Source organism: Bipolaris sorokiniana, assembly GCF_000338995.1.
Source record: "Bipolaris sorokiniana ND90Pr unplaced genomic scaffold COCSAscaffold_13, whole genome shotgun sequence".
Classification (NCBI taxonomy): domain Eukaryota; kingdom Fungi; phylum Ascomycota; class Dothideomycetes; order Pleosporales; family Pleosporaceae; genus Bipolaris; species Bipolaris sorokiniana.
In genome coordinates, this window is record NW_006911907.1 from 319,383 (window position 1) to 332,059 (window position 12,677).

Sequence of the window (12,677 nt, forward strand, 5' to 3'; positions counted from 1 at the left end):
CATTGCTGGCCGCAAACAATGTTCCCCACCATCAAGCCCTATAGTAAAAAAACTCGAGAACCGCTAAGTAGTGGATCGCGCTGGTACCAGAACGAGGCTGTCACAGGTTTCAACTGTGGCGTCTTTTAAGTGTCCGAGTCAAGCTGCTGGCCTAGGGCTGAAAATCCCAGTCATTGGGCTAAAAGCTTGTCTCGCAGGGGAAAAGCATGGCACTGAAAATAGGCTCGGCCTTTTATTTCTGGCGACATTCCCGAAGGCCGGGTCTCGGATGCTTGCACCAGATTTCGGAGGGAGACGTTTTAAAGGGACTGCCATGAATCAGACATAACGGTATTTGGCTGCAAAGCCGCATGGAGCCAATACAACCTTACTCCACCACCCTTCCCAGTAAATATTGAGGGGTCTCGTGTCCGTAAAAGGCTCCCATCTTTGGAAGGGTGCAGATGGGCAACAGACTTGAATGAGCCAAGTTGTATGCTGGGGGCAGGCCTGCCAGAGTGCGATCTACATAAGATGAGTATGGCTTGGCAATACGGGTGATTGGCTCAAGCGATATCGTCGGGAAGCGACGGCACCCAATACGGCATGATACGGGGCCGTTCATCGTTCTCGCATGTTTCGGCACTCTGTAATCTCTCTTCTCGCCTGCCACCACCTGGCCCCAGGGGCTCCAACGACACCAAGCTGCACAGTATGCGGTGCCTGAATGCGGGCCACTGTTTATGCCATCGTATTCAATTCTTGGCTGCCCAAACCGACATGGCGTGCAGCCTGACTTGTTTTGCCAAGCGAATCTCTTAACCTCTGACAAGCTCTGCTCCAAGCCCCGTAGCGGCCGCTTGGATAGCCTCGGCGACTGTTGCCAATGTGCCCGCAAGAGGTCGATGCTTTGATGGCGTTGTTGGGTGCCGCACCACAAGCTACGGAAGGGGAAGACGTCACCTTCTCCCTTGCATTTGGCCTGGTACGACAACCTATAATGGACTAAGACAATCATGCCGCCCCTGGAACTCGCGAAAGACCATTATTGCCCTCTGTAAAAGACCCGCGGAGGGACAACGTCGGCCACGTCCTGAACATCAAGACGAGCAGTGGAGAACGCCAAGGTGTGAATCACTCATCGTTTCGAGGCCATGGCGGTGATTAAACTTCTGAGCGGCAGAAAAGTGCAAGATGAGCTCTCTTCGTAATATCATACCCGCTAGACTGCGTTTCAAACCAAACAGGTCAATACACTATAGTCTATTTTTTACTCGCCATTGTGATAGCATTCTCGTTCCTGCATGGCCATCCAGCCCGTTTGACCCGCAACCCATGGAATTCCCTCCCTGAGCGAAGCCGGTAGCGCGGATTTCATGCCTGCAAACCAGGGGTCGGTAGTACGGACGTGTACTTTTTCCGCCCTCACATGCATCTAGACAAGCATTAGGTGGAGACACTAGTCTCAGCGCGAGTCGATATTGGCATTGGCACCACACATCGGCCCAAGTCGTCGATCATCTGCCATTCATAAACTAACGGTGTCTGCACCTTGAAATGCTTACCTCCGGATACCTTCTACCGGATACCTAATTCTTACCACACTTATTGTGGTCCACCTTCGTTTTCCATCTACAGGTCTCTCAGTGTGTTGTCGTTGTCGACCACCACCTTCCGCTCGCTCTCGCCTGTTTACAATTCCAATTTGATTATTACTTTTAATTCCATAATCAAGACCGGTCGCATTCTTCCAACATGCACTACTCTGCTGCTCTTGCGGCCGTTGTAGCCGTTGCCCCCATCGTTAGTGGCCATGGAACCGGCCTCCCTAACATTGTCGGGTTAGATCCAAAGGACATCAAGGCTCGCGACTTGCTTTCTGGTATCGGAGCACGATTCACTGGCGTCAACGAGATCGCCAATGCCAAGAACAAGGTCAAGACACAAATTGGCCGCCGCCAGGACGACCGCCAGTGTGGAGCTGGCATTGGCAACTGCCCTGCTGGCCAATGCTGCTCACAAGCCGGCTGTATGTTTTGTTCATGTTACATATCAAAACTTTTCATTAACGAATTCCAGACTGCGGAAATGATAGCGACTACTGCTTCTCTCCCGGCTGTGACTACAAGCATGGCCCAGCTTGCCCAGAGAACGTGACACCAGCCGGCACCAGCACCGCCTCGATTGCCCGTACTAAGTCTGGAAACGTCGAGTTTGGTGGCAACGGTATCTACAGCTGCACCAAACCAGGAACCGTTGCTCTCACCTACGATGACGGCCCGCAGAAGGTTTTCACTAGTCACATTCTTGATGTCATGGCTTCCTACAACGCCAAAGCTACCTTTTTCATTACTGGTAACAACATCGGCAAGGGCCAAATTGATATCACCCCTGAATTCACCCAAGTCATCAAGCGTATGGACGCTGAAGGCCACCAGCTCGCTTCGCACACCTGGACTCATTTGGATCTGAGCGCCATCTCCTCGCAGGATCGCCACGATCAGATGATTAAGAACGAGATGGCTCTGCGCAACATTGTTGGCAAAATCCCCACTTACATGCGTCCTCCCTACTCCAGCTGCACTGCCGAGTCTGGCTGCGAGAAAGACATGGCTGACCTTGGCTACCACGTCACCTACTTCGACGTGGACACTGTACGCACACTTTATGATGCTATTTGGAAATAACAACTGACTTCTCCAGGATGACTATGAGCACGATGACCCTACTCTGATTCAGTACTCCAAGGACGTTTTCAAGGGCAACGTTTCCTCTGGTAGGCCCGCCAGCAGCCAGTGGCTCGAGATTGGCCACGACATCCACGAGCAGACTGCCATGAACTTGACCGAATATATGCTCTCCACTCTTACCCAGCTCGGCTACAAAGCCGTTACTGTCGGTGAATGCCTTGGCGACCCTGTCGAGAACTGGTACCGCAAGGCTGGTGGCGCTAGCACCGGCGGTTCCACTTCTGGAGGCGCAAAGCCTACTTCTGCCAGCGCAAAGCCTACCTCTGCTGCCCCTGCTCCCACTGGAACCAAGAAGGTGTCCACTGATGCTACCTGCGGTGGCACCAAGGGATTGTAAGAAACTCTCGTACCTACATATTCTTTACTTTTCTAACTTTTCCCAGCACCTGCACAGGATCCGCTTTCGGTAAGTGCTGCAGCTCTGCAGGTTGGTGCGGTAGCAACAACGATTACTGCGGCACTGGCTGCCAGACCGGCTTCGGTACCTGCGGTAACAGTGCCGGCTCAACCACCTTGAGCACTGCTGCTGCTGCGCCCAAGCCCACCACCGCCGCTGCTAAGGCTTCCACCGACGGAACCTGTGCTGGAACCTCGGGCTTCACTTGCACCGGTTCGACGTTTGGAAACTGCTGTTCGCAGTATGGATGGTGTGGAAGCACCGCTGATCACTGCGGCACTGGTTGCAATGGTGCCTTTGGAAAGTGCACTTAAGCTGACAATTGCCAACTCCTTAACCGTCATAGCAGGGAGGTTTTCTTTTAAAGCATCTTGGGAAAAAGTTGTCTCGGAAGAGAAGAGATGAGAGTAGATGTGCAGCTCTTTTTCTGTATTAGCCTGAGAGCAATATGCAAGTTCCGTCCAACGATATCACGAGGTAAAAAAGCTAGTTTTTAACCACAATCTTTTTTCCTTGAACAAATGCCCTGCTACAGTCCCTATGATTTCTGTCCCCAAGTATCTCAACTTTGCTTTGACAATGAACATGTCGGATATCAGATGTTACTGTGCTGATTGAACAGCACTAACATTTTGCTCACCAAAAGTGTAAACAACATCCATCTGCATAATACCGCGGAAGAAGCATCAAATACAATCATCTTTCTTTTGTTCTCCCATCGAGATACAAACTCCCACCACCATTCCTTTTCTCACTCGTTGTGGAGAAACAAGCTTTTGCTCGGCCACTCTTAGCCACTCTGCCTAGTGAAACCGCTTCATTCCTTCTTCCACCCGCGGCAATAACATACCGACAAAAAAGCATTCACTGGGCAGACTCGCTTAATTGCGCTTCTCCCCTCGCACTAGCCAAGTTAACCCTTATCAGGCAAAAGAAAAGTAAGAGGACGCTAGCGGTGCGTCATTACGCATTCGCATGAAAGCAGCAAGGGGTTTAGGTTTGCTTTGGATCGAGAGCTACATTTTGCTTTTTTGGGTGGGGATTACGCGTCGAGTTGGTGAGAGGTAGAGCTAGGTAATAAATGATGGGGTCGGTCTAATGCAGGGGGTTGGGCTGGAGGGTGTTGATGGGGGATGACATATTGTGTGGCCCGGAGCCAATGTAGACGGACAAGTGCTGGATTCGATCCGCTTACATTGCCCTTTAGTTGGCACATGGTCGAGTATCTTGGAACTGACAATGGTACAGATGAGATGTTGGAGTACCAACACTGTAGTGTTTTTCATCCTCTTTCAATATTTCTAAGCGTACCTAATTCCACTGTTCCAGCACAAGGTAGGTCTTTGTTCTAACGGCAGTGAAAACATTACTATCAAGAGGATCATTTCACTGTGATGACCTCTTGTTTCGAGATACCTTATATGAGCTTGTGTAGACATGTCACCCGACCACACTTACCTCTCAAGCACGTCCCAGGAGCGCTGATGTACTGCTGCTTGCACGGGTATACGGATTTGCTCTTGCTAATATATGTACTTGTTACAACCCAGTAACAGTACAAAATACGACTGTACTCTAAGTGTTCTGAACATTTGTGTACCATCTATCACGCTCCCATATTGCCACACTTCATTCGAGAATATCTTTTTTTATACTGCATAGGTATGCCAATCTGTAAAGAGTACCGTGTAACTGTTATACTCGAACCATATGTTTTCGAGTTAGTCCTCAAACGCGTATGGCCCAAACTCTGATATATGAAAAAAAACGACCTCAGCATCAGCAATAAGCCATAGCCAAACACTTGTACGCATGTCTACTTGAGATCCGTAAACATCCATATCAAATGCGAATGTATGAACAAAAAGAACAACCCGATTATCGAGACTCAATGCCATCGGAGAGGTAAGCCGCAGATGCTCATTCGTAACAGTTGTACGCGAAAAATGTGGGTCCAATAGCTGCTGCACTGGCAAAAAAGGAGTATCAGATGCCTTCCGCCAGAATTGAACTGACGACCTCGTCATTACTAGTGACGCGCTCTACCACTGAGCTAGGAAGGCTTCGATGGAGAAATTAATCTTACTTGTGTTTATATACCGCGGTACGCGCAGTATACACTCCCGTGTAAATAAGGCAGCTAAGCGCGTAAGGAAGGTCGTCTTTCGGCGGGCCGCAACTCCAGCAGTAATACCCACTTTACCTCGGGTGATGGAGTTGTACTATACATTTTCGTAAGAATGGGAATATGGCATCGCAACTTGGAGAAGATGAAGACTGTCCATGGGCGTGCAGTGCAAAGCTGAAGTTGTTTCTTGTGGAAACGAATGCGTCATATGTCGCGCCTTGATTCTGTCATGCTGGTTGGAACAAACAGGGAGCCTCCTGTTTGGAGCCGCCCCCCCTTACGTTACGGCCACGCCGTCACGCCGCTACAGCCACGGTGGCTGGCCAACTGACTGTGTTTGCAATCAAATCTCAACACGTCGCTTGCGGAGAAGGGCGCTGAAAGGAGGGCGCTATCTCTTTCTGGGGGTTGTTTCAATGCGCTGAGCTGAGATTCACCAACGGCCTCACGGCTGCGTCTTGGTTTCGTTGCGTCCTTGCCACGTCCATGGTCGCGTAGCCAAGTGCACCGGCTTGTCCTCGCCAGGAAACACGCGGTACAATAGACCTTGCACGAGGTGCATCTCCACGCATATGTGGAGATGTGAATCCGGGGCCGGGTGACCATTCGGGTGTTAGGTCATTCACATGCCACCGCAATTAGCCCGCCAAGGCACCAAATTAAGAATCCGGACAATTGAGCCTCTCCCGCTGATCGCTGACCTTTCCTCCAACACCTTTTTCAAACGCGATTTTTCCCCTGCACCGCGACACACCACCACCATACAACGCCTGCCAGGATCGCAAACCTGGCCTCGACTTTCACCATTTCCAGTATTCCAACACGACCATCTATGGGCTCTGCTTCTCCCGCCGCGACTGCCTCTCAACTTACTGCCCAGCTTACCGTAGTTGGCTTCTTCTTTCCATATAGCGCGCTGAGCTCGGGTCTAAATAAGACGGACGCTTCTTTCGCGTCCCTTGTCCGACAAGTAGGGGTGGGCGTTCCGCCGTGAATCTCTGCGGCGGGTATAGATTTTGGGCAGCCCAAGTCCGGAGTTGGATGTGCGCGATCTCCTACTCAACCGAGGAGATGAACAAAGCTGACTGAAATGTGCAGAACCTAAGTGCACTCTAGAGCGCAAATATCTCTAAATTGGTTTACCCCTCATTACCGTCATCATGGTTTTCGCATTCGATCATGACGATGCGCAGCTCGCGGGCAAGATCCCGAATACCTCCGAGCCTGCCATGCGAAACGATGATATGTTTGCCCTGGAGGATATGGACATGAGTTCCTCAAGAGTACCCCTCCATGTTGGGACCCCGCCGATCAATATCGTCAGCCCTATGCCAAAGCGTAACGCACAGCCCAACCCTGAGGGCAAGCAGCTAGGACCAGACAAGTTGGACTTTGAGGCGGTTATGAAGAAGGCCCAGAAAAACAAGAGGAAGAAGAAGAAGGGACCAAATGCAGGTCTGCAGGCTACCAACGTGACTCGTGGCTTTCACACGCCCGTCACATCGGGTGGAGAAGAGTCGGACTATTCCATTACCAGCACCCCGCGGTTCGGGCCCGTCCGCTCTGGACTCCCTAGCGTCACTAGCAGTCCCGCGCTGCGACCACAGTCTACCATGGGAGGCATCAGCAGCCTCAAGGCCCAATTGGAGGCCTTGAACTTGGCTTCCAGAAGCGATTCCCCCATGAAGGACTTTTCCAACAAAGGTGTCGCTATGAGCCGAGTCGCATCGCACATGTCTAGCAACACCAGTATGTCTGGTCGAGAGAGTGATAGCGACCGCACGGAAATGGAGAGCTACGAAATTGATCTGAACGCCGAGGACTTCAGCGCCGATACGCTATCTAAGACATCGACTATGTTCAACAATGGGATGGCGCGCAAGATGACTGCTGAGGACTTTGAGCCTTTGATGTGCCTTGGAAAAGGTAGTTACGGTACTGTGCTGCTTGTCAGGCAGCGTGAAACTGGACGTCTGTTCGCACAGAAGCAGTTCAAGAAAGCATCCATCACCGTTCACAAGAAGCTTATCGAGCAGACCAAGACGGAGCGCAATGTCTTGGAGAGCGTGAACCGTTATCCATTCATTGTCAACTTCTATTATGCATTCCAGGACCAGGAGAAGCTGTATCTGATCCTCGAGTATGCACAAGGTGGCGAGCTATTCCATCACCTTGCCGCTGAGCGCATGTTCTCCGAGGACGTTGCAGCCTTCTACATGGCTGAAATGGTACTTGCCCTCGACCATCTGCACCGCACCGTCGGCGTCATCTACCGCGATCTGAAGCCCGAGAACTGTCTCTTGGATTCCGAAGGCCACCTTCTCCTCACCGATTTCGGTCTAAGCAAAGTCACTCTCGATGAAGACAACCCTTGCCGCTCTTTCCTCGGTACCGTAGAATACATGGCCCCGGAAGTCGTCCAAGGCCTCGAGTACGGCGCAGCAGTAGATTGGTGGTCCCTCGGCGCCCTCGGTTTCGACCTACTTACTGGCTCACCCCCTTTTACGGGCAACAACAACGCCAAGATCCAAGAGAAAATCGTAAAGCAGAAGCTCTCGCTCCCCTACTATCTCAGCGCTGATGCCAAAGATCTCCTCACTCGGCTCCTGCGCAAAGACCCCAAGAAGCGCCTCGGCTTCAACATGTCCAAGGATCTCCAGACAATCAAGAAGCATCGCTTCTTCCGCAAGATTGACTGGAAGAAGCTTGAGGCTAGGGAGTTGGCGCCGCCGATTCAGCCGCTGATTACGGACCCGGAGTTGGCAGAGAACTTTGCCCAGGACTTTACGGATTTGCCGCTTAGTCCCGTGTTGACCAAGAAGTTTGATGATTCACTGTTTGAGAGTCAGAATAACAATCCGTTTGGCGGGTTTAGCTTTGTGGCGAGTCAGAGTCTGTTAGATGGTGGGGAGTGGGGATACTAGACAAGAAGCGTTGAGCAGTTTCCTGTGGGGCGAGCGTTCATATTTACATTGTTTGATTGTGTTTGGTAGTAACATTTGGCTTCAAGTGACTTATTAGTTTTTATCGTTTCAGAGACGCGTAATAGATGTCGTTGTTCAATGAATCTCAACAAACAAAGTGAATTCTGGGTAAACTATATTGTTTTATTGCTTCATAACTGCCCAGGCCAGTTCATCCCAAACTCCGCGCTCGTGTCTTCGGTATCATGTGCAAGTAATCATGAGTACTATAAACCATGTAGGTATCGTCAAGAAAGAAAGGAACCTCGTGTCTTTCAAAGAACTCTTCTATGAGGTGGGGGCAGGAGCAGTGACAGTCTCCTTGGGCTTCTCGCTACCCTCTGTAGTGGTGGTGGTGGCACCAGTCTCCCCAGCCTTCTGCTTCTTAAGGTCCGCCAAGTGCCTTGCCTCGTTGTGAACATCCATGACAGTCTTGTTGCCCTGTTCGTAGAAAGCACGGAGCTTCTGACCGGTAGGGGTTGAGGCAGCCTTGTCGAAGTAGCTGGTCAAGGTGTTGAAGGCAGCGTAGCCCTTGTTTGTGACGCCAAGCTTCTGGTCCACGACCTGAGCCTTTTGTGTAGCCTGGGTCTTCTGGTCGACGTTGTTGATGAAGTTCATGAACTTTGTGCTGTAGCCGTTCTGCTTGTCTGCGGCCAGAGCACGCTCAATGGCCTTGTCTGAAATAGCATAGCCGTGGGCAAGGTACTCGGCAACGATGCGTGCGCGGGGCTTCTGTTCCTGCTCGATGTGGTGGTCGCCATCCTTGGCCTCTTCGGCTGAGGCGGACTTTTCTCCGGCAAGCTCATCGATGCTCTTAGCAGCAGTGACGTGCACAGAGTTGGGTCCAAGCTGAGTGTTGTCGAGGAGAAGGGCGGTCTTTGCGGCGGCAGCCTTCTCAAAGGTGACGGAGGCGGACTGGGCGTCGTCGCCAGTAGGCTTTACACTGATGGATTGAATCTTTCCGCAGAAGCTGAAGAAGCTCTTGATCTCCTCCTCGCTCGTCTTCATGGAAATGTTCTCTACGTTGACGGTGGCAGCCATGGTGGATGTGTATTGTAGTTTGAAAGGTGTTAGGTTGTAGTGGATTGTAAGTGCGTAGAAACAAGTACAGTAGTGTAGGGTGTATGGCAGGAGACACGTATGACCAGGGGTATTTGTAGCAGTGGTGAGGGGTGCGGAAACCAGCTCAGAGAGGGGCGCAGCCTGACGACGCAAGGGTGCGATGACGCAGGTGGGGCGGTGCTAGTGGCGTATAGACGGCATACCACGAGCACGAGCGCGAGCGAACATTCACGAAACGCCACCTTGTCTATACTGTCTTTCATGTGAAGCTGCACTGCCACATATGTAATTGCCTAGGGAACAGATGTGTAGATTAAGTAAGTCATGACTAGACTATAATGGAGTATGATCATCTTTTACGCTGTAGACGCTTGTATTCGCCCGGGCTTATTGATACCAAGTGGGTAAGCACAGAAGCACCGCGGTCAAAGTGCGGCATTTGAAGAATTACGATATTTGGTTATGCAGATGTCCCCCATGGATTATGCAGATGTCCCAGAGATTACAAGCAAGAACATACTACACATGTGGGTTGATCAGGGGTGGAATAATCCACTACGAAGCTTCATCGCTCCACCAAACCCTGGCTTAAACTAACGTCATAGCTCCGTAGTCCCATAGCACTTTGCGTGAGCACCACCCGTGAGCTTTAGGCTCTGAGGAACCTTTCTCTCCTACCCAATTAATATCAACAATGGCTTCCAGGCTAATTACTCAGTCTCCGCGGGCAGCGCAGTCGTGCATCCGCCGCGCGCAAAATCTTGCGCCAACTGTATCGCGGCTCCCACAGCGTCGCTACATCTCTGCCTATGGCTACGAACAAGCAAAAGCCCTCACCTTCTCCGAATATGGAGAGCCTCCTGCCGTGCTCTCTCTCCACAGCCATTCCATCTCGCCGCCTCATAGCAATCTCATGACCCTACGATTTCTCGCATCGCCGATTAACCCCGCCGATATCAACCAGATCCAAGGTGTCTACCCGTCGAAGCCCAGGTTCACAACCGACCTAAGTACCCCAAAGCCAATCGCCGTTGCTGGAAATGAGGGCGTAGCTGAAATCATTGCGTTGGGCGAAGGTGTGAAGAAAGAGGGATTCAAAAAGGGCGACTGGGTATTCATGAAAGGACCTGGCTTCGGAACATGGCGCACACACGCAAGTGCCACAACCAACGACGTAGTAAAGCTCGACGAGCAGATGCGCGAAGGAATCACAGCAATCCAGGCCGGCACTGTATCTATCAACCCATGCACGGCCTACCGGATGCTCCGCGACTTCACCACCCTCTCGGAAGGCGACTGGTTCATACAGAATGGGGCAAACTCTGGCGTTGGCCGCGCAGCCATTCAGATAGGCAAGAAGTGGGGCTACAAAAGCATCAACGTGATCCGTAGTCGCGACGACAAGAGCAAAGAGGATGCCATGAAGAAGGAGCTGCAAGACCTTGGCGCAGACGTTGTTATTACAGATGCAGAATTGCAATCACAAAGCATCAAGGACCAGACCAAAGAATGGACAAACGGGGGTCGCGCACCAATTCGTCTGGCGCTCAACTGTGTGAACGGCAAGGCGGCAACAGCAATGGCGAAGCTTCTGTCCTCATCCGCTCACTTTGTTACCTATGGCGCCATGTCCAAGCAGCCATTGACTATCCCTGCGTCGATGCTCATCTTCAAAAACATTCACTTCCACGGATTCTGGGTGAGCAGGTGGGCAGAGCAGCATCCAGACGAGAAGCAAAAGACTGTTGCCGATGTGTTGGACATGACGCGAAAGGGAGAATTCAAAGACATGCCTGTTGACGAGATCAAATGGGAGTGGGAGACCAAGGGAGAGGAGCTCATTGCCAAAGTCAAAGATACACTGGAAGGGTACAGGAGCGGCAAAGGAATTTTCGTCTTTGGCAAGACATAGGCTGCGTAGTCTTTGTATATAGAAATTAAGTATGTCATCTTCTGCTTAGTTTTCTCTACTGTAGAAATACTCTCGACCCATTGTTCGGCAGCGGTGCTCGAAACAGCACAAACGGCCTCTCTCTGCGATCCGTTCCCGGGTAAAACGACGAGCTAAACGCAAGCTGGTTATCCGTGAAATACAGATACCCATCGCTTCCAACAGACACTGTGTTCATATCAGCATCAACGCACCCAGAAAAAAAAGGAAGAGAATAGAAAGAATGAAAAGGAAAAGGACTTACTAGTATCCACCCAACTAATCCTCGGATCCCTCACAAACTGCGTGACCGACGCATTCTCGGGATTATAAAACCCAACCTCATTCTGCTCCATATTCCCCGCATACACAAACCCATTCGTATCCGTCTCAAACCCATCACTCACGCCCCTCTCCCCCCTCCTCTGCACCGCCGCCTGCGCCCTCAACTCCGCACTGCCGTCACTCCTGTCCCGCAGACGCTCGGTGGGGACACTATACAGCGATCTGCCGCCCACAGGCCCGAAATATAAGTCCTCGCCTGATGCCGATAGGGCAATGCCGTCGCTTCCCAGGGGGACGGTAGTAAGAGGTTGACCGGGACCGGGGATGTAGTACAAAGGTTGACCCCATACATAGGGTACAAAACCACGCTCAGCACGTACCTCTGCGGTACCGTCGAGACGGCGCCAGGAGTCTCCGGACCCGAGGTCGACGACGACGATGCCGTTGCGGCCTTCGCTGGAGGAATCGGTGATGTAGGCTATTCCCTTTCCGGCAGTGCCGCTGAGACTCGGCCGTAGATCGAAGCGGATGTCGTTGAGGTACGAGGTTGGGTATGCGACGGTCGGCGGGAAGATGATGGTTTGGAGCACGGTGTTGCTGGAGATGTCGACGGCGATGAGTTTGGGGCCGCCGGGGGAGGCGGGGACGAGAGTGCCGTCCGGGGTGAGGGCGCGGCCGGTGTCGAGGATCCAGAGGCGGTCTTGGGCGTCGAGCACGACGCTTTGGACGCCGATGAGGTAGTTGGGGTAGTTTGCGCCAACGGGTGGAGAGACGGTGTAGTTGATTGCTCCATCGGGTGGGTTATTGATGTCTACATTTGGATAGGGGATTTCAGTCCCATTGGCTAGGATTTCTGCTATGGCATGCTTGTTGTTGCTGCCCGTGTTGGTGTTGTTGGGGTCGAGGCCGGAAGGGTAGTTTGAGAATTTACGTCCGGTTTTGGAGACGGTGATACCTAGAGGGGTGTCAAGTTGGCGATCAGTTCGATGAGTGAGACATCAGGCAAAAGTACCAGTTGGCCATTGGTCATTGTAGAGGTGGACGATTTCGAGTGGTGGGCCTGCGACGCCAGGATCAAACCGGATTCGCTGTGCGCTCGACAGTACAGGGAGCAAAGTGCTCAATGTCGCTACAATTGAACTCGCTAACATCTTGAGCCGAAGAGTGTGTATAGACACATGAC

The 12,677-nt window shown here is 51.8% G+C and overlaps 5 protein-coding genes and 1 non-coding gene across 6 annotated transcripts; 3 read left to right on the forward strand and 3 right to left on the reverse strand.

The window, feature by feature from the left end:
* Positions 1–1,514: 1,514 nt before the first annotated feature.
* On the forward strand, positions 1,515–3,664 carry COCSADRAFT_124000 (carbohydrate esterase family 4 protein). The gene is made up of 4 exons (XM_007705038.1): positions 1,515–2,008; positions 2,059–2,633; positions 2,683–3,062; positions 3,113–3,664. Exons 1-4 carry the CDS (start codon positions 1,735–1,737, stop codon positions 3,438–3,440), a joined length of 1,557 nt encoding a protein of 518 aa, XP_007703228.1. The 5' UTR covers positions 1,515–1,734; the 3' UTR covers positions 3,441–3,664.
* Positions 3,665–5,117: 1,453 nt separating this feature from the next.
* Positions 5,118–5,189, reverse strand: COCSADRAFT_t74. The gene has a single exon. It is a non-coding gene; the product is annotated as a tRNA-Thr (tRNA).
* A 1,063-nt stretch (positions 5,190–6,252) lies between these two features.
* COCSADRAFT_236611 (uncharacterized protein) lies at positions 6,253–8,342 on the forward strand. The gene is made up of 2 exons (XM_007705039.1): positions 6,253–6,297; positions 6,353–8,342. The coding sequence occupies exon 2, from the start codon at positions 6,415–6,417 to the stop codon at positions 8,176–8,178; it is 1,764 nt and encodes a 587-aa protein (XP_007703229.1). The 5' UTR covers positions 6,253–6,297; positions 6,353–6,414; the 3' UTR covers positions 8,179–8,342.
* Positions 8,343–9,392, reverse strand: COCSADRAFT_236612 (uncharacterized protein). Its single transcript, XM_007705040.1, has one exon. The coding sequence runs from the start codon at positions 9,256–9,258 to the stop codon at positions 8,506–8,508; it is 753 nt and encodes a 250-aa protein (XP_007703230.1). The 5' UTR covers positions 9,259–9,392; the 3' UTR covers positions 8,343–8,505.
* A 265-nt stretch (positions 9,393–9,657) lies between these two features.
* On the forward strand, positions 9,658–11,303 carry COCSADRAFT_236653 (uncharacterized protein). Its single transcript, XM_007705041.1, has one exon. It carries the CDS (start codon positions 9,974–9,976, stop codon positions 11,189–11,191), a length of 1,218 nt encoding a protein of 405 aa, XP_007703231.1. The 5' UTR covers positions 9,658–9,973; the 3' UTR covers positions 11,192–11,303.
* On the reverse strand, positions 11,247–12,645 carry COCSADRAFT_97215 (uncharacterized protein; the record flags this gene model as incomplete). The annotated part of the gene is made up of 3 exons (XM_007705042.1): positions 11,247–11,398; positions 11,475–12,449; positions 12,507–12,645. 3 exons carry the CDS (start codon positions 12,643–12,645, stop codon positions 11,247–11,249), a joined length of 1,266 nt encoding a protein of 421 aa, XP_007703232.1.
* Between the last annotated feature and the right edge of the window lie 32 nt (positions 12,646–12,677).